The sequence below is a fragment of the Monomorium pharaonis genome, chromosome 5 (genome assembly GCF_013373865.1).
Source record: "Monomorium pharaonis isolate MP-MQ-018 chromosome 5, ASM1337386v2, whole genome shotgun sequence".
NCBI classification, from domain to species: Eukaryota; Metazoa; Arthropoda; class Insecta; order Hymenoptera; family Formicidae; genus Monomorium; species Monomorium pharaonis.
The window spans coordinates 24,499,096-24,526,856 of record NC_050471.1 but is presented as its reverse complement, the minus strand read 5'-3'; the positions used below and the strand labels follow the sequence as shown (position 1 = coordinate 24,526,856).

At 30.4% G+C, this 27,761-nt stretch overlaps 3 protein-coding genes across 5 annotated transcripts; 1 reads left to right on the top strand and 2 right to left on the bottom strand.

Annotated features, from left to right (window-relative positions):
• Positions 1-2,399: 2,399 nt before the first annotated feature.
• On the bottom strand, positions 2,400-11,846 carry LOC105838977 (B9 domain-containing protein 1). 2 transcript variants are annotated; one of them, XM_012684953.3, is made up of 5 exons: positions 11,454-11,838; positions 9,262-9,373; positions 8,982-9,090; positions 6,392-6,510; positions 2,400-2,648 (listed from the first exon to the last, which is right to left on the bottom strand). In XM_012684953.3, exons 1-5 carry the CDS (start codon positions 11,577-11,579, stop codon positions 2,545-2,547), a joined length of 570 nt encoding a protein of 189 aa, XP_012540407.1. In that variant the 5' UTR covers positions 11,580-11,838; the 3' UTR covers positions 2,400-2,544. The 2 variants fall into 2 exon arrangements, with proteins under 2 accessions (XP_012540407.1, XP_012540408.1); XM_012684954.3 differs by lacking the exon at positions 6,392-6,510 and having other exon boundaries at positions 11,454-11,846.
• A 2,671-nt stretch (positions 11,847-14,517) lies between these two features.
• On the top strand, positions 14,518-18,209 carry LOC105838982. 2 transcript variants are annotated; one of them, XM_012684959.3, is made up of 2 exons: positions 14,518-14,829; positions 14,930-18,209. In XM_012684959.3, exon 2 carries the CDS (start codon positions 14,930-14,932, stop codon positions 16,757-16,759), a length of 1,830 nt encoding a protein of 609 aa, XP_012540413.1. In that variant the 5' UTR covers positions 14,518-14,829; the 3' UTR covers positions 16,760-18,209. The 2 variants fall into 2 exon arrangements, with proteins under 2 accessions (XP_012540413.1, XP_012540412.1); XM_012684958.3 differs by having other exon boundaries at positions 14,518-14,846.
• Positions 18,210-19,583: 1,374 nt separating this feature from the next.
• LOC105838981 (probable aconitate hydratase, mitochondrial) lies at positions 19,584-26,112 on the bottom strand. The gene is made up of 9 exons (XM_012684956.3): positions 25,937-26,112; positions 24,872-25,026; positions 24,253-24,419; positions 23,250-24,005; positions 22,942-23,144; positions 22,368-22,656; positions 21,475-21,748; positions 20,717-21,065; positions 19,584-20,312 (listed from the first exon to the last, which is right to left on the bottom strand). The coding sequence occupies exons 1-9, from the start codon at positions 25,967-25,969 to the stop codon at positions 20,169-20,171; spliced, it is 2,370 nt and encodes a 789-aa protein (XP_012540410.1). The 5' UTR covers positions 25,970-26,112; the 3' UTR covers positions 19,584-20,168.
• Between the last annotated feature and the right edge of the window lie 1,649 nt (positions 26,113-27,761).

Here is a 27,761-nt window from a genome sequence, read left to right as displayed (position 1 = left end):
GGTCTTCTGGTACTTAAAAAATAAAGAACGATAAATATTAAAGATTAAATATATGAAAAGTAAAAAACTCGTATATAATTTAGCAATTCAACGAATAAATTAATAAAACAATAAAAAAAGTAAATAGAAAATTAATAACAGATAAATGTATTTTAAACATTACATACAAACAAACCGTGGTTTTACTTAGTTTTTTAAAAAAGGACTAAAAAATAAGTGGAATCGAAATATTTCGTTTATATGTAATGTTTGAAATATGTTAGTATTTTGTTAAAAGTTTATCTCCTCTACTTGCTTACTTTTACTGGTCGTGATTTATTCGTTGAATTGCTGAATATACTGAAACTATGTCAAATTAATTTAATATATAAAGAGTAACAATAAAAATACTTGTAAAATTAGTTACCGTTACTGAAAGCAGTACAATTACATTGTTGTTACAGTTGCAGAAAAAAGATGATGCATTACCGTACCGTTATCGAAAAAAGTAACTGTAATGGTGTTTCTTCCCTTAATAATCTTGATAAATTACTTAGGATTTAGAATATATATTGAATAAATTTGATAAACTTATAGCCTCATAAAATTACAACAATTAATTATTGCAGCAAGGTTCAGTAACATTATAATATTTTAAAGTGTTCTACTTAATAAAATGTCATTTACAACATCAATATGATCACACGTTAACCATAATGACTTGGCATTAGTTTTCAAAATATTTTAATAAAGTTTCATGAAAAACCATGCATATATGCTCAAATAATCTTTTTCGCTGTACATCGTCTGTACATCGAGAGTGGTGCTTTTCTCATCTATCAATTTACACTCAAGGACTGACATTTCGATGCACAGGTAACAAAAAATATTTTACCCCACACGTGCGGGTAAACGCATGGGCAATTAGTCGATTGATCGTACTTGTTGCACAAATGTCTGTTTTATTACATGTGCATCAAAAGTCGTCCCTTTCATATCACTTTTCTGCGGGTAAAGACACGGATTTCTGCACTTTAATATTATTGCACAGTTTATTTTTTAATAAATGACGTAAATTGTAAAAAAATTTCCAGCACTACTCTTTCAACATGCTTCGCGTTTTAATACGTTAGAAACGTATTGACTAACCTGTCAATTCACGAGAATCCAAAACTTTGTTATCAGTGCGTCTTTTTTTCGTACACAAAGTTATCGATTTTAACACTTTAACATTATTACACGGTTCCTCTTCCCTAATAGATGGCATAAGTCACGGTGTAAAACTTTCCATTATGACTTTTTTTGCACCTTTGATCATTTTCAATACTTTTACCTTTGTTACTACATTTACATGCACATCACGACACGCATACAATAATTCCCTCGGAACTATCGACGCTTCGCGATCCTTGACTAATCTGTCAATTCGTGGGAGGACTCAAGAACACTCAAGAACTTTTAACGCACTGATAACAAAAAAATACGATGTGCAACAGATCAGTTTTTACCCATTTGTGTAAGCAAACGCACTCGTGCTGAAAAAGCCGACCTTTCCCACTTATACATGTAAAACTAACATTTCCAAATGTTATTGTTTCTTGCTTACTATAAGTAGTAGGTTTCCAAATACATAAGCTTGTGAAAGATTTGAAACAAATAATATTTACTTAAATGCAGCATACGTATTTTTCTGTGTGCAGTAGAATGGATATCTTGCTGCGCGCACATAAAATAAAACGTTACGGAAAGTATCCGCCATCCTCGCAGTTCTTCTACCGTTTGACGTTCACTCTCTCAAAAGAACGAATATGTTTTTAAAGAACGCATATATCTGATGATCAATGTATGTGTATTTATACATACTTCAATGCATATTCCATTCGCAATGCTACGTCTTTGGATGAATGTGAGTGGACGCAGTCACGTGTAATTCCTGAGCGCCCGTCTTCACTCTGCACTAAAGCGTACACGCGGCATTCTTTGCCCCGCGTATGTTGTATGTGCAAGAGATCTCGAGCGCAATATTCGAGCGATACGTAAAACGATTGCTTCGGTCAACCGTAATCGCGCGGAAAATCGAAGACTGATCACGAGAGAGCCTTTTCGGCGCGGTCACGTCAAGCCATCTCGCGCAAAACGACATTTCAAATTCTCTTTCGATGGCTTTCGGTTAGGTAACTGATTTTTCTCTACACACTTTTCGCAACCGCCCGACGTCACCGCGTGGCCCGAGGCAACCGGAACCATCTCGCAGAGATTAAAGCCACGTTGAAACTTAATAAGTCCTTTGCGAGGAATTAGCCCGCTCCTGCATTCCTTTTTTTTTTTACAGAGAATGCCCATCAGCGTGAAAATACGTTCTTAATTCCCTTACTTCCACAATCTCGCCGTTGACATCCGGGGGAAAATGGGACAATGGATTATACGGGAAAAATCACACCTCGTTTATTCATCAAAATATTATTTATAAAACAGGATTATGCATTGTAGCTCTTTGATAAGATAATCCGCCCCCTGGCGGAAGGTAATCCTCTTCAGGCTGAGAGAGACTTTACGAACGCGTTATCATTTCTTCCATTTCTCGCCGTTGTCGTAACCCAACTTGAACAAATCCTTCAAAACGACGTTGAACGTTATGGTAACAGCTCCCTCGACCCTCATGCGTGTGACTGCAATATTGCGAAAATAATGCAACTTGAAGAAAGGGCATTAGCGTTAGAGGAAAGAACTACCTTCCGCGCATAGAAAGTTAATGACTTAGAAAGAGTTGTTGTCAAGAGTATTAACGTCACGCAAACTTTTTCGAAATTTGCATTCTTGCGATAATATTCTAAAAAATTTGGTAACTTAAGGAGATTCTCCAGTTTTTTCGCATGATATAAGAAATTGTTTAAATTTTGAGAACAAATTAGTGATTAATATGCACAATAAAAAACATTTTGTATTTATGTTGAAACTGATATTTTTAAAACATTTGTATTAAATTTTTAACAGACACAAGTGTTATTTTAATATATAATTATATAATTTGAATATTATTTGTGTTAATTTATATTTAACATTTCTTAGTGTGTTGGAATAATACAATTTATGGGTAATTAAGTAACATAAAAATAACATAATTTTGAAACGTAAATTATAAAACCTAAATTGCTAAATAAATAAATTATATATTATATAATATTATATTAAATATTATATTAATTTTTTAAATATTATATATATAATATTAAAAATTTTGCTAAGATCTACTTCTATAATTGATTGCCAAATTATGTCAAAGCGCATTTTAACACATATTAGTTTACGGAATATATTCAGATCTTTTAACTAGGAAAATTGAATATTCATAGAAAAATTTTTTATGAAGATAGAGATTCTGAGAATATTCCCGTATTTTTAAAAGTAAACACTATCTTAGAGATCTTAACAATTTCTTCACACACACACACACACAATTATTTTCACATATAAAATAGAATATTTTATGCATGGTTCTCTTCATGTGTAATTATTATTTTATTATATAAAATCATAAATATTTTTTAAAGAATATTTTAGAGAGAATGAGAAGACATATACATAATGATATTCATTTATGAATATTCGAAATTAAATTATAGAGAAGATTCATGTTCCTATAATAATAATGTTAAAATATTCATGTAGTACATAAAATATTTGCGTAGGAGAAGCTACAGAATGTACAGAAATATGGAATCTTCTCTGTATGCTGGTTGGGATTACACTTTTGTGTTAATTTTTTACATATTTATATAATATTTGTGTTATTTCCTAACATATTTCTTTTATTAAATTAATACAAAGATTTGAGTAAACCATTTGGAATATAATAAATTTACCACAAATTTTTTAATTATGTAAATATTCCCAAAAGTTTTCCAATTTTCTGACCTTTGATAGTCTTCTTTGAATAACTTTTTAAAACAACATAAAAATTTATTGAGAGAAAAGTTTTAAATAAAATTTATTCGCAAAGTATAAAAATAAAAAAAACAATTTTTATAAGAAAAAATGTGAAGTTTAAAGAACATTTAGTAATTAAAACAATAAAATTTTACTGCATTACTTTTATATATAAGAGAGTAAAATGTTCATAAATTATATAATTTTTTTTAAACATTATTAACAGAAATATAGCTATGTCGTTTGTTATACATTCAAATTATTATAATTCTTTTTCAATTTATTTACACATTAACACTTACCAATATTATAAAGAAAAAAGATTTTTAAATAACAAATTATATTTTTTATTGTTAAAATTTTATTTGTTGCATTATTTATTCTTTTCAAGATGGCAATATCAAAAGCTTCAGTATTAAAAGATATATGAATGAAAAGTCACAACTTTTCTTGACTTTTTTAAGCTGGAGAACCTTCTTAAAAGAGAGCTTTCACGTCACTGACGTTATAATTCAGAATAGATTATCTAGAAAAAAGACGATTCACCTCTTTTATCTTAATTTTAAACACGTTGTCTGTTCTGAGTTTTATATATGCACTACGGTAAAAATTTTATTATAACCATATAATGATAAAAAACTATAATTAAATAAAAACTACATTTTCATTATGTTGGTTAACACATTTTTAATTTTACCTTGTATATTTTGCTATTAAAAAAATATTTAGAAATAAAAGAGTATATGTCAGAAATAATACGTCAGAAGCTAGTGAGCCACGCTGGATCCGTCATGCTATTATAAGTAAAATTATTGATTTAAAAATAAAATATATCATGTTTTGATTTACAATTATATTTAGTAAACATAATAACAATTTGATAGAAAAAAAAAAAGTAAATTATAAACATAATAAGTTATAAAACAGAATCGTAAGAATCAAAATTTTTACAAAAATCTTTATAATAATAATAATGTTTAATTAATTAATTATTATGTTTATTAAAGATAATCAACTTGTAGATCGAAAAGTATGAGCGGGAGCACAGACTTTTAGATAATGCATAAGAGAATAAACCAATCAAAGACTTTTCTATCCCGGAGAGGGAAACACGGAATTCTGATTGATTGATTTTCTTATGCGTTATGCATTATCCATTATGCAAAAGCTTATATTCCTGCTCTCTATGACTTTTGAATTGATAGTTTTAAATATAAAAATGAGATGGTCTATATCAAAAGGAAATTTTGATGTTTAACAGTAATTTTGTATGAATTTTTACTTATTTTCAGCTCGTATAAGTTACATGCCGCAGTTTTGTCAACTTTTGATAGTTTTTATAATTTTATTTCTTACAACACAACACATATTGCATCACATTACGTCATATTACAACACAACAAGTAGCCTTTAATATATTATACATTTTTTTAACCTACTGAACTAATTTTTAAGTAAGTTAAAAAAGTAGGTTTTACTTCTAATTTAAAAAAAAGGAAATTTGATCATATTTCTATTTTAATTTTTATTTTGATGAATTATGCAATTTTTTTTTTAATTGTGTCATTTAAATTTTTATATTTTAAATAGCATTTATTTTTTACAAGCAAAAAATTTGTGTAATGTTATTCAAAAGTCAAAACCAGCTACAGATGAATCATTGACAGTCAACGTGCTACTATAATTAACTCTTTTTTAATTCTTATAAGTTATATTATATATAAAAACCGGCACCTTATATATCCGTCAAAACGGGGGATTTTAAATCCAATCACTGTTTCGTCCACTTAAAGTGGTTCAAAAAAATTATAAAAATTTATAAACATACATTCAAGTATGTAAAATAAATATTTGTACTTTATTTTGAAAATGTAGTGTAATTTAATTACCAAAGATTAATTAGAGATTGAGTAAAAACTTTCATAGACAAAAATCGAAATAGTCGCATTTTCACAGAGAGATTAAACATTTACACTGTCCGATAAAAAATCTTTTTTAGATCACGAACCGGGTCAGATGATACTTATAAGACTCTTTGTCGCTGAAAATGACTCTACAAATGAAATTGTTCTATTTCGTCACATTTTCCAGCTATTTAAGTTCAAAGATATCACAAAAAATGTCATTTTCGACACTTTTAAATCAGAATTTAATTTTCCCAAAAATGTAACATAATAGAACAATTTTATTTTTACGAATTCGTATTCAGCGATAAGAAACTTATTATACATGAACCACTCAGTCCAGTCCGGGTTCTAAAATCAGAATCGAACAGTTTTATATATCTAAATCCTGCGTGGACTCATCAATCTTTGTTTACTATATCTCAGAGATTTCTCAATCTTCTGATGAAGGAATTGCTTAATTTCATATATAATACTCGCGAATACATCACCCTTGATTATACTCCATTACAGTCTCGTAGATGTAATTAACTTAACGCCAATGGCACACTAACGAGAAATGTCTCGGCGCATTTCCTTACGTTCTCTGCCGCCGCCGGATGCCAGTATAGTGGGATCAATTAATTCCGGTCTCCTGCCGGTTAACCATTGCACGAAGTGCTGCAGCGTGGATGACGACTCCGGCACGTAGATCGGCACCCTTTCAAAGAGATTTTCAGAAATTTTGCGAATGAGACGCGTACGCCTAAGGCGTCAATCAAAGGGCGGTATGCTGTTCTCTAAGGCTGCGTTCGGAAACGTCACCCGAGTGCTTTTGGGTATCATTTTATCTTTGTTTCACATAGAACGAACAACAAGGATAGAATGATACCCGAGAGCACTCGGGTGACGTTTCCGAACGCAGCCCAAGAGGGAACGGCATGTGACGTGCAAAACTAATATGCCAAAGTTAGATACGGAGTTGCGAGCATCCTTTCTTCGACAGGATTTCTTGGACTCGCCGTACGCGTGACTAAGAGATAAAGATTTAGCGATCCGCACACATCATCCCGACGGATAACCCGCAGATTTCGTTTCCCCCTTTATTGAATACCTCGAGCGACTGTGGTTATAACGCCACATTTTTCCATTCGCCCGCGGAGTCGAGCGTTACTTCATATACTTTGAAATCAGAAAATATATACGGATTACAATTTATACGGATGTATAAATTTTCATTCCTCGTGAGAAATCCAATTTAGCCGTTGTACTCCGCGCCATATTTTCCCTTAAATGACGAATCCAAGAGAAATCTATCATTTTATTAATAACAAAGACACGAAATAACGCATTTTTCTTCTCCCCGCCCCTTCTCTTCTTAATCCGTCTGACTTTCTCTCTTCTTAACTTTATAATAAGGTACCTGTACTCAATTTGGCTATGTAACAAATTTGGCTCACCCCCATTTGCAAATAGTTATATAACAAATTTCACAGAAACCGCTAATATATTGTTTAGGAAATAGATACGATGTATTTATGTCAATTAACTAGTCAATATCTGCTTTCTATGGCTTGTAATCGCACTTTATTCAAATTTCGAACCTAAAATTTCAGAGGAAAGTTTTTGCTTTGTACAATTGTTTTGTAACAATTATAAATATCCGCAATTCATATTATTGTAGCTCTTTATTTATGCTTCTCAACACTATATTTATTTTACATTTTTATTAAAACATCTTATTTATAATTTAAAGAAGGAAAGCTCTTTGTACCGTGAAACCATTATGGCCAGGAACATTACTAGAAACACAACATATTTTATTAATATACAAAAGTTAAGATTTAATTTCTTTATATAAAGTTTAATTTTTATTTAGTATTTCTCGTCTTTCTCTAGTTAGTTGGAGCTTTTTGACAGATAAAAGTTAAGATAACGCTAGCTTCTTGTAGTAAATAAACACAGTTTCATTATTTAATAAATAACTGGATGTGTAATTTTTTCCATAAATACCTATGTTAATAAATGCTCAATTAAACATGTTAATTTTTTTATTTGGCATTTTCTCAAAAATATTAACAAAAAAAAAAGAAAAAATACATAGCTAGACCACATTGAGTATATATGTAATCAACATGGTCCAAGTGCTATCTTTTTTTTAAATCTTTACTATACTTACATATGTAATTGAAAGTATTTCTTTTTTTTAGTTTCAGAAGTTTTCTATTTTAAAACTTATGCTTATTTTTCAATTTCATATTGATCAAAAAATTAGAAAAATCTCTAAATCTTAGGTAGAGCATATTGGGTACAGATACCTTAATTATTTATTATCTCCTGTGCGCGCGCGCGTGTGTGTGTGTATGTGTGTGTCACTCCGTCTCTATGCTCTTCTCATTCGTATATTTATTATCACGCCGTCGAAAAAATTGTTTTTTTTTTCCCCGAGAAATCCCGGACGCATTGCCGGATGCATTTGCCGATGCACGCGACACGGACTAACGGACAGTGCGTAACGTATGCAGCGGGATAAAAAATATTTTCTTCCCGTGTATATATGTGCGATACGTGCGATGCATGTAATAGAGAATGTTTATCTTAAGCGCAATAGATGTAAGTTCGAAACTCAGAGAAAATAAATCATAAAATACAACGCGATCGAGGAAACATGCCGAATATTTACGCATATTTTTCAGAGTTACGCACAAAGAACAATATTTTTTTGTCAGTGCACGTTTTTTTTTTAATAACATCACTTTTTAGGGGTGTAATGTCGTCCGTAAATGCCCTCAGCGAAAAAGTGACATTACCGGGCCACTAAAAATTTGAAATTTATTTTTGCTTAGTGATCGATAACAGCCGAGCTTGAAGAAACTCACCAAAAGGTCAACAACGAAAAATAGAGCTGTTCTATAAATCAATGAATAATGTAGTGCACTTGCGACCTCTTTCAGTCGTAATTCGTCTCGGCCGCAAGACACAATATCCAAACAAATATCTTCGGGGAGAAGTCACAAAGACTTTCGTGGATTTTATCTTTATATTTTCGAAGCTGCATTTCCGGCTGTTATCCCGTTATCTATCGCTCTCTGAATAATAACTATATTAAATCAAACCACAATTTCCTTTGCGCTCTTATTCCGCATGTTTTCTCCGTGCTTATCAAGTTGCTACTCCATGCGTGAGCATTACCTTTTCTCATGACGTCCGGTTTTCAGAGGCAAATGACAGACCCCGTATCCTCTAATGACGTCGTGGCCGAAGAGATCCAAGCCATAAATCGACATGATAAGCTGCGGCCCTACGTGGAAAATTATACATACGCTTGATTGCTTGCGAATTAAAAAATATACACGAAGCCCGAAATGAAAGCGTAAAAAAAATCTCTCTTACGCTTTCACACTTTTTTGCACGCGTTTCATCCGTCCGTTTATATGACACATGTCATAAGAATAATTTTTGCGTCACTCACATCCGTGCGGGTTTGTACTCTTGAATGTAATGTCTAATGGAAAATTCCAAACGGCGAGGTTCCTTGGATCGTTACTGCACTTGCACATTTGCGTAAGTCCCTCCTCGATTCCCTACGAAACAAAATTTAAATGTTTGACTTCGCATTCAACTTTCAAATCAGTTTGGCAAAAAATACTTCAATTTATTGTTTAATAAATTGAAGTTTGTTTTGCAAAAAAAAAAAAAGATAAATTAATAGAAAAGATTTCTATTCGTGTAACAGAATAAACACAAAGAATGCGGGATAAAAACGCAAAAAAATTGAAAGGCAATTTAACTTTCAAATATTTCACTTTTTGTTTAAAATTATTATGGCAGAGAAAATTCGAGATGTAATACAGTTTTTTACACTATTACTTTTACAATCAATGCTTCAAGAAACCTTTATAACATTATACCATCGCAAAACGAAGAAATTGAAGAATTAATTATTCAAGAGAAAAACGAGAATTCTTTGTTCGTTTATTATAGTTCAAGCAAAATCTCGATTTTTCTGCGTCTCTATATCATTAATTGTTGTCACGAAACAAAGTAGAAAAGTCGATAAGAGAGTTTTTGTCGCAAGACTTTTGGTCGGTCATTTGTTCAAAGTAAAAAATCATTACTTTCTTTCTTTTTCAAAAAGGTAATAAGTTGCCAGTATATTATTTTACTTCAATATTTCAATGGATTATTAGAAAGTCAATTATATTATTCAATTAATTAAATGTTCCAAAATTACGAATAATGTGTAACAAGATTTATTATTAATGAGGCACATTAATTAATATAATAGGATTACTCGGTAATTTGAATAAAATTATTTCACATAATTTATACATCTTGAAGATTAATTATGATTGAATTCCATAGAAGCTAAAAAGGCATAATATCAATTTATGTCTCGCAAAAATTCAAAACATAAATAATGAAAAACAATTAATTGGCTTTTACAATTAATTTAGAATGTTTGGTTGTACAATATCAGTTAAAAGTTAATCAAAATTTAAAAGCTGCAAGCTTTATTCTTTTTGCTTTAATCTAAAAGCTTTTGTCGTCAATCACGAACTTTGATCCTAAAAACTGGTTCTAAGAACAAAACAACAAAGAATTTAACTTAAAATATAGCGTAAATGATCATTTTACTGTATGTTTTAGGCAAATAATTTTTAAACGAATTAATGGATCATAAGTATATACTTTTGCAGGAATGTTTATCAGAATTGAATTATATATTTAAAAAAATTTATTTAATTACTACTTTCTCATTTCAAGTAAATACTAAGATACGCGATTGTATATAAAAATAAAAAACAAGTAAAACTTAAATAATTTTTAAATCAATAAGAGGATTATTTTATACAAAATTCACTCAAACTTTATATGGATATTATTCATACATAATAACAAAATTATCTATAAATTTTTTATATTTTTAGTAATGCTTCAAGATGTAATTATATTATGCACTCTTAAATTTAGTGGAAATAATTTCAAAATTGTATTAAAATTAAGAAATATTTTACACAATAAAAATAAAGAACTATAAGCCAAATTAGATTTTCATGCCATTATAATAACATTTTATTATAAATTTTTTTTTTAATTTATTAGATTTTAATTTAATAATTAGACTTATATGTTGCTCAAGAAATATATACATATATATATATATATATATATATATATATATACCATAAAATGTATTATTTTACGGAATGTATATCTGTGAAGAAACACGAAGAACCTTTCAATTATAACAGAATTATATCTTAATTACAATTAATTACAATTATAAATAAAATTATATTGCGAAGTTTTAGACACTGAAAAGGAATAAAATTTACTAAAGATAATATAATTAAACTCAAAACGTTTTCGTGGTCTCATTACTTTTATTTATAACTTATTTTGATAATTCTTTATTATAATAACTGTAAAATCTGATTTGACTAATAGCTTTTTACTTTCTTTGTTTAAATTTTATTTCGCTGAGTCTTCGTTTGATATATTAAATATTTTATATTCTGAGCACGCGAAAGAAGATTATACGAAGTTTTTCCTTCCGACGTCGTAATCCAATATAGCTGTGAAAAGCCCTAGATTCCTTTGTGACAATTATAGCGTAATTCTGTCGTTCTTTTTGACTTTCTTTTATCACTAAGGGCTTACCGCAACGACACTCCAGTCTGGTCCGAAATAAAAGCTGTACTTGCAGTAAGCGTTATTGACATCATAGAACTCTGCATATTCGATGGAACCGGTAACGGAAAGAAAAAATTGTCCTTCTACTGACATACTGCGTAAAAAAGAGAGCTTCGCTCCCTTCTTTGGAGCTTTGACCAGTGACACCCAACTAAACCGCGATTTACGAAACAATTGAGACTCTTAACCCTCTGTTTACGGCGTCGAACTGCAAGCTGTTACCATAGAAATGACGCATGTGTATTGCGCTGACGTGTATTGTTGCGTGGTTGTGGTGTAGTTGTGTTACGCACCTGTTATCGTAGAATTTTTAGACTACTAAAAGAAGATAGTCAATATTGACGTATAATAATTTTTTTAGATTATTATTTTAAAACAATTGAAAATCAAGATTTGGAAACATAAATACAAAGTAGAAAGTATCTTCTATTAAAATAGATTACATTTTTATGATATGGGTTTCAAATTTTACAATAGTTTAAGTTCTTTTTAATTTAAGATAAGAAAAAATGAGTACTAAAATAAGCCTCAAAACCGATATAATAAAGAGTAATGTTACAATAATATTTTTCTTTTTTTTATATGCATTATCTGTACAAAATATTTACAAGTATATATGAAGATTCTTAGAAATTTTCTACTTTAATTAGATGAACTAACTTAAGTTAATATACATATAAATAAATAAATTTGTAAATTGTTTAAATTACGCAATTTGTAAAAAAATAGTCATGCAAATTTTATTCTTGCTTTTAAAGAATTGGTTTTTACAGGGAAAAAGTAATGAATATGTAAACTACAGACTTTTACTCCTTTAATTATCTATTTTTAATTAAACGGATTCTGTTTTTATCAGTACTAATAAATCGCGATGTTTAGTTTCTGAGAAATAGAGGAGTGTCGTTTATAATTAAAAACCAATGTAGACATTGACATTTCTTTAGTATTTTTAAAATTTCTTTGAAATAAATTTTTAACAAATATTTTATAATAATTAATGTACAATCTTTTTATTCGTAACTTTTTTTTCAGAAATTTGACACAACTTACTAATGTTTTTAATATTTGTATAAACAAACAATGTAATTATAATTTTAGAAATTAATTTTAATTTATAGTCTATACATAAAAGTTATTATATGTATAATATTTTTTAATATTTTTACATAAATTATATAATAAATTTTTATTTTAAAAAATTAAAATAAATTACACTCAATTTTAAGAGTGAAGAAAAAAACTAAAACTAAATTTTGATTGAAAGTAGAAAATAATATAAATTTTTTATTTTAACTAATGGAACAAATGCGTTTTTCCAATAAAATAGTACGTAAAATTTATGTTTCTCTGTGGATTCTACGTGGATTTCATGTACTCTGTTTTATTAAGATTCTGCCAATAATTTTTTATGTTTGGAATAGTGTTCAATAATGTAAAATGTTTTTGAAACTTTTTTTAATTTTGCGAATTTCAATAACTTTTACGTGGTCATGAAAGAGTCACGATCCAGTTAACGCATCATTACCTCATATAGCATCTCCCTATATATCCTTCTAATATTACAACATTTATTGTTTTATCCACGTTGCAACTTTAAAAATAAAAAGTAGTTTTTTAACATTCTCACGAAATTGTCTAATACAAGTCGTTTTTATTTACATTGTTTTCTTCACTTTCTTTCAATCATTTTTCTTTAATCTTTCTAAAAATTTTTTCTTGAACAAATCATATAGTAAAGATACCTTTCTATGCTGACACTCGACACTCATTTTCAGTCAAAAAATGTTATGTAAAAAAATGGCAAATTAGGTTTTTTATTTTTGGTCACATAATGTCTTTTGAAAATAAGCGTCGAATGTCAACATAAAAAATACTTTAAGAGTATCTTTTCATGCAGACGCCCAAAGATCCGTTTCAGTTAAAAAACGTCACGTGATTAAAATAAAGATACCAATTTGTCATTTTTAGTCACGTGTCGTTTTACAACAAAAAACCTATTTGTTTTCATTGCATTGTTACACTGGTGCAATAACTTGAGTGAGATATTTGTGTTCAGCAGTGTTCAGAACTACGGCACAAGCTCTCTTGTAAAGCCTCCTCCACAATGAGTCGACTGATTGTAGACGAGACATAAAGCCTCGTCTACACAAGTCACAAGCAGCTAGTTGCGACTTGCGACAACCAATGAGCGCCTAGTTTCTAGTTAAAGCTCGACAGTCATTGACTGTCGCAAGTCGCAACTGACTGCTTGTGACTTTTGTAGACGAGGCTTAAAGCCGGATCTACAATAGGTGTAATAAGCCTTAAGCCATAAGAAATTAACCAATTATATTCGATTATAATTGGTCAATTTCTTATGGCATAAGGCTTACTATCCCTATTGTAGATCCGGCCTAATCATAGAGCTTGTATTAATGGAGGGGCCATTGCTATATGCTGGAATCCGCGCGGGGAGAATCGACAGAGACATGAATTCTCATATATACTCATATATTCTGTCTCTTTTCGTGTTGGACATCCCCACCACTCCGTTTTCTAGAAGGAAAGAAGCGCACATACGACTATACGAGCGGTACGACAGGTACGAGCCTACCTACTTGGGCCTCGGGCTGTTACAATTAGTACAAAAAATTTTTACATACGAAAGTAATACTGTGCATTCATTGATTGGCATGCATCTTTTAGATTCTAAATTATGTACCACTTAATGAATACACAGTGTTATTTTTGTAAGCAATTTTTTTTTGTACGAGTTTAAGAATCGGGCCTCAGATTGTATAGTTACGAACCTGTTCCCACACGAAAAAAGACAGAATATATCCATCTCTTTGTCGATTCTTCCCGCGCGCGTCGCGATGCACCAAGGCCCCTCCATTAATACAAGCTCTATGGGCCTAATAGATCTGTGGTTACAGCCGAATAGCTCATAAAAATGCATCTTAAACCGACACGCATTTTTTCCATTATTGAGGACTGACCATAAGACATAACCTAACCTAACCTAATCTAAACCTACATATATATATATATATATATATATATAATATAATGCAAATAAAAATAGCAAGTAGACTACAGCTGACATAGCAAGTAGAGTGTAGTAGAGTGTTTGGAGCTAATTAAGAAAAGAGAAGTTAAAAACAAAATTATTATTAGTAGTTTATTATGAAGACCAAAAAAATTATGTAATAAGATAATCAAGAAGAGAATAAGGAAATAAAAGGAAAGAAATAGCAATCACTAAGCTATATAACTTTCTAGAGCTGAAGGCACATTAAACCAAAAAGTCTATGGTAATCTTTATTGTTGTGTTACTATTTGCATCTTGAACGCCATAATCAAGGTATATGTATAATCAAAGTATGTACAAATTGTCAAAAAATATTTTATATTAAAATAAATAATTTTAGAAATCTAGAGTTAACTTGAAATATTTTGTACAGATGACTTCTATAAAGCAAAAAGGAAAGGAAAATGTTTCTCTACGTAAGTGCAATAAAGGAAGAAAACTTCGACAATGGAATCCACAAAATATGGCAAAAGCAATAGCAGCTGTTCGTAACAAAGAAATGGGATGGTTAAAAGCATCTATAGAGATGGATGTGCCACAAAGAACTTTACGACGATTAGCTGATGAAAAATATGGTTCGCCAGAAAAAGCTGCTGCGTGTAAACATGGAAGAGCTCCTATCTTTAGTGCTGAATTAGAAGAGGAACTTGTTCAATATTGTTCCATGATGTCGCATTTTTATGGTCTAACAACAGAGGATTTACGTAGAATGGCATTACAATTAGCTGTTAGAAACAATATCAAGCATCCTTTTAATAATACAATGGCTGGTAAGAAATGGCTTACTTTATTCTTAAGAAGGCATCCTAATTTATCAATTAACAAATCTGTACACACGTGTGATGCTAAAAAGGAAAGATATGCTAAAAAGGAAACAAATGTGAACAAGTTTTTTGATGTATTGGATGCTGCTTTTGAGGAATACAATTATCCGCCAGATCGTATTTTCAACGTTGATGCAACATGTTTGACCATTCTTCCAACCGAAATACCCCAAATTATTGGACGGAAAGATAAACGTCAAATCAGCATGCTAACACCAACGGAGAAAAGATCTTCGATAACGGTTATTTGCGCTATGAGTGCCGCTGGAACATTTGTACCCCCAATGATTATATTTCCTCGGAAAGATATGACAAATCTATTGATGAAAGGTGCCCCGCCTTGTGCAATCGGTGTTGCGAATCAATCAGGATGGGTACAAAGTAATTTATTTATTCAGTGGTTTAAACATTTTATTAACAAAATTAAACCAAATCAACACGACCCTATCTTATTGTTACTCGATGGACATTATAGTCATATAAAAAATATTGAATTAATGGATCTTTCTAAAGAACATTTTGTAAAGATAATTTCTTTCCCTTCGGACACGACGCACGAACTTCAGCCGTTAGACAAATCTTTTATGGGCCCATTAATGAGTTCTTACGCGGAAGAAGTTAAAACGTGGACGCATACGACACAGAAGCCGGTAACTGAAAATGATGTAATGGATCTATTTGGTCGTGCTTACATTAAGTGTCAGACTGCCGAAATTGCCATCAGCGGCTTTAAATTAACAGGAATATACCCTCGAAATCGCCACATTTATTTTAACACAGACTTAACTCAAAAAGAGATTCAAGAAGAACATTCTAATAATCCTTTAAACGAGCCTCAAACTCCAATGTTTGCATTTGAAACACTTCCTACTGAAAGTGATACACTTGACAGAGCTTCCTATTCTACAGTATCTACTGAACCACAACCATCTACATCACGTGACATTTCTCCATCAGATACTATTTCAATGGATGTAAGGTGGTCTCAAAGGGTTTCAACCAGAGGTCGTAAACCTTCTGAAATACACTTTGTCAAATCAAGTACATATAATAAACAATTAATACAAAAGATAAAAGAGAAGAAAGAACAGGGATATATAAATAAAAAAGAAATAAACCGAAGAAAAGGTCAGGAAAGATATAGTTCACATTGTCCAAATTCACATGCTGATCGAAATATTAATAACAACGTTCTTGAAACAGAGGGAACGAAAAAATTAACGCTTGTAGAACATATTGCAAATAACACTTCAGAAGTAGAAATTTCATTCAATGATGTAATCCCTAATGAACAGGCGTCTCCGTGTACAGACACTCCCTTTTATTTTGTAGATTGCTCGCTCAATTTTCACGATGATGAAACTTCATTTGTGGAATAATTTGATAAGATAATATTTAAAGTCAAAAATACAAATAACAAATTTTTAATCAAAAATAAAAAATATAAAATAATGGCTCCAATATGACAAAAATAACTTTTAAAAAGTGATCTAGCTGATTATTGTAAAATTTGATTTTAGGAAGTTTTTTATATTGCTAAATTAAATTTCCAGTTTTCAGATTATTGTTTTAGTTTAATTCGCCATTTTGGTTTTACCATTTGATTTTTGAATTCTGAAACTAGAATTCAGCGGCCTCGAAAATCCTTAGAAAACAAAATCTATCACAGATAACTTTATCGGGAAACACCCATTTTCTAAATATTATTAAATTAAATAGGGTAGATGTCTCAATTACTGCCACCTTAAGCTTATAACCGAACTTTATTAAATAATTTTGGACATTGCTGAAGCTAAAAAATTATCACTTTTAGTCATAATATTATTTAATAACTTTATTATTATAAAAAAATATTATGCATTAAATATAAATAATTAGTAATAAATAAAAATATACAGAAATCTGCGATGTCCCTATGATTAACAGCCATTTTCGTATTACTGACACCCGATAATTGCCAGTCTCTTTGACTGTGACCAAATAACTGCCAGTTCCTTTCATAGAGTCTCGATTACTGTCGCATTCAAAATTAAATGTTAATTAAATTAAAATAATAATCTTAATATACTCAATTAAAAAAATTTTTTTTAAATTTTTGTAATATAAGTGTTTTATAAAGAACCATCAGGATAGCAAACGAGTATAAAAGATAATGAATTTTTGACATATAATATCAACATAAACTAATAACATATATACTTTAAAAATATAAAATATACGTATAGATAAGTAAGTAAAAGAGCTTAAAACACTGACGGACACTGACATTCTTGCCGTTTTCGCGCTCGGTGAGTAGGTATCAGTTATGCGTACTTGTAACACGTTTTTTGTCCCGAACACTGACGGCAGTTCAACGGACAAACCAAAAAATGTTGTTCCTATTGTTGTCAGCATTAATTATAATAATTTAACATAAAATATCACTTATTTCATACATTATTTTATTAAAATGATTCTTATATACCTCATTAATTCATTTTACATATATATATAATTAATGTAGGTTATATAATAAAATTATTGCCCTTTCTTTAGTACGACTTTTGCATCGCCTCTTACTTACGTAATCGCACTTTGATATAAAACCAAATTAACATTAATTTTTTAATACTAGGTATAAACAAATACGTTTTGTTTGTTTTTATATAAATTGATTTTATAATAACATTTTTTTTAACATGTTTGTTTACAAATTTATTTTTTATCAAGTATAATAAAACGGCAGTTATTGGGACACTGGCAGTAATTGGGATATCTACACTATATCAATAAATTTTGTACGAATAATGAAAAAGATATTGAATCCTTAATTTTTTACAATATATCTACTTTATTTTGAAAATATTGATGAATTTAAATAGATTTGATTTTTTTTCCAAATCCTATATAAAAAAACAATAAGCACATGTTAAATGTTTTGATGTGTCGCAAGATGTGTCGTATGATTATATTAGTAATTTTTCTTAATATCTTTTGTTTTTTCAATCTTTTAACTTATTGATTTCGGTGCAATTATAATATTTTATTTACTTTCCAATATATGAAAACTAGATATACTGTATATAAATAAATATTCTGTATAAATAAATGTAAGTAATAAATGTTTTTATGTATGAAACAATTATTTTATTTATAAATTAATAATTTGAAATGTTTGATGTTTATTTTTCTGAACTTTAAACTTAACGGATGAAATATTATTATTATAAATGAATGTATGTGTGGGGAGAAGAGGCGCGCGTATTCGTATTTGTGTACATATGACAACAATTTTATTAATATAATTTTACATGTAATGTTTTTAGTTTTTCTCATTTTTAAATTTGATGTTTAAACTAATCATAAATTATAATTTTTTTTTATTTGAAATGCAAAGAACAGATTTGCTATATGACAAATATGTATATGTAGTAATACACATTTAGCAAATAACTTTCATATTTTTAATTTCTAATAGATTGCCTATTTTTCAAATATAACGTTTATTTTTATTCTTTAATCTTAAAATTTTTTTGTTTTCTAAACAGTCATTTTAATATTTTAATTTAATTGATAAATTTTGTACATATTAATGTATATAATATATTAAAATTATATATGTGTGTGTGTGTGTGTGTGTGTGTGTGTGTGTGTGTGTGTGTGTGTGTGTGTGTGTGTGTGTGTGTGTGTGTGTGTGTGTGTGTGTGTGTGTACACTGCATACTATTGCATTTAATTTACTTCATAATTAATTCCTCCAGTTTTAGAACTTAATTTCTCAAAAACATTTTTTATTAGGATTAATATTATAAAAAGATTAATTATTGCATTATTATTGTAAAACAATATTAATAGTAATTATATCATTTTGTAAAAACACTTTCTAATTTGTATTTGTTTTTAATGTTTTATTTTTAGCTTCTAAAAAATATGTCTCAAAAACGAAGTATTACATCAATGTTGGCTTTTCTCTCATAATAATTTTCTTGCTTACATATTGAAAATTGGATTATGACAAATGGGATAATAATTATCAAAATATGAGATACCAACTGCTTCTAATATAAACAAGATTGAAGTAAATATGTCTTAAAAATAAAAGCACAATAAATAGAATAAGAAAATTTATTTCAGTTTACTGAATTTTATATTGTTTTGTTTTCAAACATTATACGCGATATTTTTAAGAAAACGCTTAATAAGGAAATTGAGTGAAGAAGCGTTGTTGTTGGCTAATAGTTTATTTGGCTTTTGTTGAAATAGTACATTCTTCTAAAATCAGTTAACAACTAGGTAATGACGATGGCGTTTTCTCACTGATGATGAGTATATGTATGTACATGTAGCAACGCCTCGAACTGTACACGAGTTTCGAAACGAACGTATCGACTCATACGTGACTACGCATTGACGTTAAATAAGGCTCCGTCCGTCAGAGTTTCCAAATTTACGAACGCACGTCTTCTCCGCGTCATGTACGTGATTAATATTGTCGAGTAAAAGTGAAGCAAAAGGCAACAGTTAACTAAATTTACTTTAACAACACACTACACATCTAAAATATACGTAAAACAGTATACTTAAATTCCATCTTTAAAAGTGTATTTTTGGTAATTTTACGATATATTTTAGATGTTTATGTTGCTTGAGCTACGATGGTTGCCTCATATCGTATCATTCGCTTATCCACAAGAACAGAGATGACATTATATTACCCTGATCGGCTTCGCCCCATTCAGTATGTTTTTTTCTTCCCATTTTCTACAAATGCCTTACGCACAATCGAATGAATACTCAATCGGCGGTTATCTTATCGTCTGCCACTTGATATTTCCTTCATACGATTTAAGGCGGAACCGGCTTTGAACCAACCGATTTGCTGCTCATTCATCGTATGGTTCAGACTGATGGTATCCACTTTGCCGTCCTTGTGCTTGATTTGTGCTTTGACCGGCTGAAAGGACATCGAAAAAAAAGAAGCAAGGTAAGTCAAACGTTCGAAAATTTTACACGTCTTAAAAGTAAGAAAAATATATAGAATTTAACAGTTTTGTTGATATAAACATTTAGTACTAAATACAAATATGAAAATTATGTTGAAACATCTAAGTAATTATATTCGACGTGCAAGCTGATCACTAGAATGTTAAAACTTTTTGCGGCATTATCATCATGTTAGTCTTACATAATCATTTTGGATAGTCTAATATAACTATACCTTCAAATCTGTACTTAGAAAATTTTCTTATAATTCAATAAAATTAAATTTTTATATAGTTTAATAAAATCGTAAAAATAAAGTGTACAATAATACATTACTTTTTTTTTTGTTTTACAACCAAAATATAGTTTACAAACCTTGCCAGGTGCCAGATCTTTCAAGCCGAGTAGGCTGATTTTGTCGTTGGGCTGAATTTTATCATAATCAGCAGGATTAGAGAAGGTCAAAGGCAAGAGACCTTGCTTCTTCAAATTCGTTTCATGTATACGAGCGAAACTCTTGACAATGATGGCACGGCCTCCGAGGTGGCGTGGTTCCAGGGCAGCGTGCTCCCTAGAGGAACCTTCGCCGTAATTCTCATCACCCACTGCGACCCATTTTATGCCCTTCTTCTTGTAATCGCGCGCGACGTCAGGCACAGCACCCCATTCATTCGTTAGCTGGTTCTTAATCTTATTCATCTCGCTGTTTTCAGAATTGACAGCGCTAAAAAAATATCGGAAGCAATTATAATAATCACTAATATATAAAATAAACTAATTTTATATTTAATCATCAAATAATTATGTAGAATGAATAATTATATTCAAGGAGAATAATAATACTATAAAATTTCTAACACAACTAGTTTAAATCTTGTGCAATTATTTTGATAGTTCAGCAAAAAAAAAATTCTTTTTGGATCTACATCTAACTAAATTTTAAATATTTCAGTAAAATAATTTTTATGTGTAATGCTATAACAAAATATAAATCTCAAAAAACTCATTTACATATTTAAAATTTTTATTTTTATTTATAAGTATCTATAAGTATTTTTTTTTATATAAAAATTTTCCCAAAATATATATTTTTAATATATTTGACAATTCTAGTCATTACAATGTATGCTTACCCAATGAACATATTGTTGGAAATATTGTCGAGATGTCCACGATATTTGAGCCATGGACCAGCTGCAGAGATGTGATCCGTGGTGCACTTGCCTTTGACTTTAATTAAGATTGTTAGATCTTCCAGATCCTTGCCATCCCACTTATCGAAAGGTTCCAGCAACTGCAATCTTTGGCTCTTAGGGTCTACATCGACTTTAACTTTGCTACCGTCTGCTGGTGGTGCATCATAAGTATCCACACCGGGATCAAAACCGCGATTAGGTAATTCGTCACCTGTACAAATATGTAAATACACTTCTATACTATTCAGTAACATATATATGTAAAAAATGAATAAGTTAGCAATTTTAAGATTTGTTAATTTTCCGTTCAATGAAAGAAAGATAAATAAAAAAATATCTCTCTTCCCCTCTCTGTAAGAAAGTAATGAAACACAGAAAATTAAATTAAATTAAATTAAAACAAAAAGAATTAGTAATTACTTAGATTTAAAATTAAATATCACATTAAATATCACATTAAATATCACAGTTAAATGAAATTAAATATCACATAGAATTAAATATCAGATAGATTTAATGACAAATTTTAATATATACTTCCACTTAAAGAGTTTAGATCTCTATGTACTTAATATATAAGACACATACTTTTTTATGTTTGATAATATAGTGCAACTATTTTTCATATAAAAAATTAAAACTATTCAACTCTCAATAAATTGCATGGTAAGATTTCTTATTATTCAAGTGTTGAGCATCAGTTCGTTATCTATTTTTAGATTTAAAAAATTAGCAGTTTATTATCTTACCCTTCTTTCTCTTATGCGTATCATAAATCCTACCTTTGCTGTGTGAATTGCAATACATGATAAATATTGTTAAATACTAACCATATGGATTATCCAACAGAAATTCCTTTCCATCCTTGCCCTTTAATTTGTCTGACACCGGATTGAAATCAAGTCTGCCAGCGATAGAAAGGGCAGTGACAAGTTCGGGACTTGTAACGAATGCGTGTGTTGCTGGATTGGCATCATTTCGACCGGTAAAATTTCGATTGTACGATGTGACAATCGTATTCTTGTCTCCTTTCTTGATGTCTTTGCGATCCCATTGACCAATGCAGGGCCCGCAAGCATTAGCTAATACTGTACCACCGAATTCACGAAGCGTTTGTGCCTAGAACAAATTAAATTATCACTATATAGATAAGCGTTAAAATAGTATAAACAAACAATACTTTTGTTAATTAAATCTATTTCATTGAGGAACAATTGTTTGCTTTCTTTTTTCCATGTTTTATGTTTTATATTTTCAATTTTTTATTTAAAACATTTTATTGAAAAATTAATAAATAATTTTTTCTAAAAATTGATTTAAAAAGTTTGGATTAAATATTCAAGAATATCATATTGATGTAAAATGTAATGTGTTTTACATTTGAAAAAATTATGAAAAACTCACAATTCCATCGCGCTCGATTGTTGCGCGAATTTGCTCAGATCCAGGTGTAACATTGAACGCGGATTTCGCCTTCAAACCATGCTTCAGAGCTTGTTTGGCGATGTTCGCGCATCGACCCATGTCCTCGTAAGAACTATTAGTACAGGAACCGATCAGACCGACCTTGATCTCGTTTGGCCAGCCATTCTTCTTAGCAGCTTCGCCTGTAGTAATCGCAAACAGATATTTTCACAAATAGATATTTTTGTAAAGATGAAGATAAAACTCATAAAACACTCTTCTTTAAGTTCCCCTAAAGGTCTAATTACCTAACTTAGAAATCGGATGAGCCAAATCCGGCGTGAACGGTCCGTTCACGTGTGGTTCCAGAGTGGACAAGTCTAATTCGATAATCTGATCGTATTTGGCGTTAGAATCAGCCGTTAACAGACTTTCCTTATGTTGATCGGCGGCTCCAGCAATCTCCAAGCGTCCAGTCGCTTTCAGATAATCCTGCATCCTGTAATTATACGGGAAGATCGAGGTAGTCGCGCCAATTTCGGCACCCATGTTACAAATGGTGGCCATGCCGGTGCAACTGATGCTGTCAACTCCGGGTCCAAAGTACTCGACGATGGCGCCAGTGCCACCCTTGACAGTGAGGATACCAGCCACTTTCAAGATGATATCCTTGGGACTGGTCCAACCTTTGAGTTCACCCGTGAGCTTTACTCCAATAACTTTGGGACACTTCAGCTCCCACGGAATATTCGCCATGACATCGACGGCATCAGCACCGCCAACACCGATGCACAGACAACCTAGACCACCTCCGTTAGGGGTATGAGAATCAGTACCTATCATCAATAGCCCGGGGAAGGCATAATTTTCAAGGATGATTTGATGGATGATGCCGGAGCCAGGATTCCAGAAGCCAACGCCGTATTTAGCACCCGCTGTCTTCAAAAAGTTATAAACTTCCTTGTTGAGATCTTTGGCGCGTTTTAGATCCTCATTTCCACCAATTTGAGCCTCGATTAAGTGATCGCAGTGGATTGTAGAAGGTACTGCGACTTTCGGTAGGCCTGAAAAAAGTAAGTCTTTATTTTGTACTGCAATAACTGAACAGCAATTTTTGATCAGTTTTTTCAACAAGTAATAGATATTTCTTGTAGAACTTTACACTAAAAAGGCTTTTCAATAAATTCCTTATTTGTCTTTTATTTTAATATCTTTGTTTTGAATTTTTTAATGTATAAAGCAAATTTATTATACATATGTTTGTTTGTAATACAACTTAATATTAGAATAATTAAAAAACAGTAAATTTACCAGAACTGATAAACTGCAACATAGCCATTTGAGCAGTTGCATCCTGCATGGCGACACGATCAGGTCGTAATCGAAGATAGCTGGTGCCGCGAGTGACTTCTTGCTTATCAGGTTCATCGAGATGAGAATATAAAACTTTTTCAGACAGAGTCAATGGTCGATTTAGTCTGAAAAGATATTGTTTTAAAAAACAAAAGTAATATTATTTTTAAACAACTTGCATCAAGTTAATATAGAAATTTTTAAAAAAATAAAGAGTTGATGTTGGGTAGTTAAAAAAATCAAATTTTTTATTTTTCATTTAGTTAATTTTAAATGACTTAATTTTGAACTTTAACTATAAGTTATTTTTTGAACATATATATTTTAATTTATTAATAGTTTTTTAAATTAAACATTTATTTATATAAAAAATATAAAAAAACATTCCTACATAAAAAATCTATATTTTTGTGTTATTTCACATAAACTTAATTTAAAATAAAATATTAAATTTATTTTATGATCCAAATTAATAAAAAATATTATTATCTTAATTAAGTTAAAAATTATTTATTAAATTTATCATAAATAATATGAAGCCCAAAAAATTTTAAGACTGAGAAAAAAATTATTTTACCTCTTCTTAACTACTTTAAGATTTTCTTCCAATTTATCATAAGGGAGATAGCTGACTGAATCGAATTTGGACATCGCCACCTTCGTGGCGGCGAAGCTTAACGGGCTCGCGCTGAAGCATCGTTGCTGTATATCCGCCGCTAAAGCGGACAATCTCTGCAAAACAACAAAATCATTCTATCGATCTTTTAATAGTCCAAAAGCAATGCAGGGCATAAACCAGAAACAATGACGCTATAGGTATCAGCCAATTTGTCATATGCTGCGCAATACCGTTTATTTCTGAGTGCAATCTCAATTACGTAATTAGGTCTGAGATACGCGTGACTTGCTCATTGCATTTGCGGTATTTATTCGTAGATACGTCATCATAAATGCGCATCCAGATAAAACCTACTCCCGGAGAGAGATAACGCTCGACAATGCATCGGCAATAAAAATAATAATGGGCGTCCGCGCAAGTTGTTAATTAAATGGCGTCAGTTCCGCAATATTATCCGTATAATTTCCTTGTTTCACGTGTACACGTAACGTCAAACGTTTTAAATTTAAGCTCAAATTCAAACTTCGCGCCTCACGCAGTCGTACACTCGCGCCACGATAAAACAGATTTAACCTAACGTCCTCGAAAAATGAACGATATATGTATGTGCATGCAGTTTTGGCATTATGTAATCGCCTCTTATTATACGTTTCATCTCTTCGTTCTTTTCGATTCGTCCAAATCAACATATATGTATAAATTATTTGCGACATTCGTTTTTTTAAACACTGACACGTCCACGCTTTGCACGTTCTGCCCTTTCCCCTTCCACGATCGATCATTCACTTTGCTCCGAAAACTCGGAGCAGGTAGGACGCTTTGGATGCAGCAGGCGTCTCAGATACCAGGAAATATTATCCATTTACAGGTGAGAAAATTGCGATTAGAACGTACGAGAGGCCGGTCGTGTGTTAGAGGTCAATCGGTTGACCTCCTCCCGACGAAGAAGAAGGGAAAAGGAGCAACCCTTATGTCACATGCAAGATACCGATCTTCCTGCTCCGTTTTGTTTGTTCTTTTTACCTGTGCACGAAGAACGCGCGTGCAATACGACATGGCGAGTCAGAACTGTTGGACGCTCGGTTGTCTGTAATTCGGGCCGCACAGACGCCCGTGTTGGAAGGGGAGAATGGTTTTCCCTCGTGGCAGCTCTTCTCGAACCGGCCACTACAGAGAAACTAAGGCCGCGGTGCAGCACCGTGCTCCAACTGCTCCAAGTGCTCCAATCGTCGCTTCGTGTCGTCGGCTCTAATGCAGGGTTCACACACTGCGTCCAACATCCAATATCTATAGTATAGAAGAATGTATTTTCTAAAGACAAAATATTAGTACCTACCCAGCGAGAAACAATAATAAATTCGACATCAATTCGACGTCGAATCGACATCAAAATGATGATTTTGATGTTGAATCGATGTCGATTCAATGTACTATTTCTCAGTGGGTAGGGATTCTGTCTCGTATTAGCAGTGTTTGTAATTATCTATATAAAATTATCTAGATAATTATAAAACAATGACTTTATCTTATTTTTATCTTGAATAATAAAATATATGTATGTTATCTTTATTTTTATTTTTATTAAAGATAAATGAAGATTATTGTCTTTTTTAAATTGTTTAAGTTTATATAAATTAGAACGAGTATGAAATATTGTTTTTAATTATGCTATAACTTTTAAATTACTATTTATTCTAACAGAAGAACTTTTGAAATAATAATAAACAGATTGCAACAAATATATTATTATATATTTATATATTATATATATTTATATATTATATATTATTATCTGAAAATAGTAAAGCAATACAGCCTTAAAATAATAAGTGGTTCGGAAACTTTTATGAATTGTATTAATCATAATTATAATATGATTTAGACATTTTTTTCATACTTCTATTGACTTTTATTTTTATTTATATATTAGTTCAAATTAAAAAATATATAATTTATCTTTAATTGTTTATTTTTTATTAAGATGAATTTAACATTAAATTATCTTTCTTATTTAAAATATACTTACACGTAATTTATCTTATTTTTATTTATAATTTGGATAATTTAAAGTTATTTAAGGGTAACACGCATTGGATATTAAATTGTCGAATTGGACAGTATGAATCCTGCCTAAATTTTTTGCGCCTGCGTACAAATTATCGTATGCTTTTGTTTTGAATCATATTTAAAATTCATAGATACTTGTTTATTTAAACTACAATTTTATCAAAGATACTAACATGTCATAAAAAATAAGTAGTAATAGTGAGATATTTCTAAACATTATCATATAAGTTATGACACAGACATAATTTTCCATTCAACGTTAGACTTGATATTGTAGAAATTTTCAAATTAAATTGCGTTTAAAATTTTTTAAATCTATGACGTCCCAAATCACATTATTCTTAGAGATCTTAAAAAATTTTAAAATAATAGTTTATATAAAAAAAATACAAAAATTGGCCATTATTATCATATATAATACATATATATGTATATATATATGCTTTTTAACTGTACTTTTTGTTAAATTATACGTATATTTTACTTTATGTTACTATTTTATTATACATTTTTCAAAGAATTCCATTTTATTCAATTAATATTTAAGAGTTTTATTTTTTTATTAATAAGAACAGAATCTTTTTTATATTACTTATTTACAATTTTATATTACTTTTGTTATTAATTTTTTAATTATTTAGTTTTAAAATTAGTAAGATAGATAATTATTCTATTAGAACGCTTCCTACTCACGACAAAATAATGATTATGTCACTATACTAGATCTACTACTGCAGTTATCAGCAATTGGCAATAGAGATCTGTGGATACTCTTGGGAAA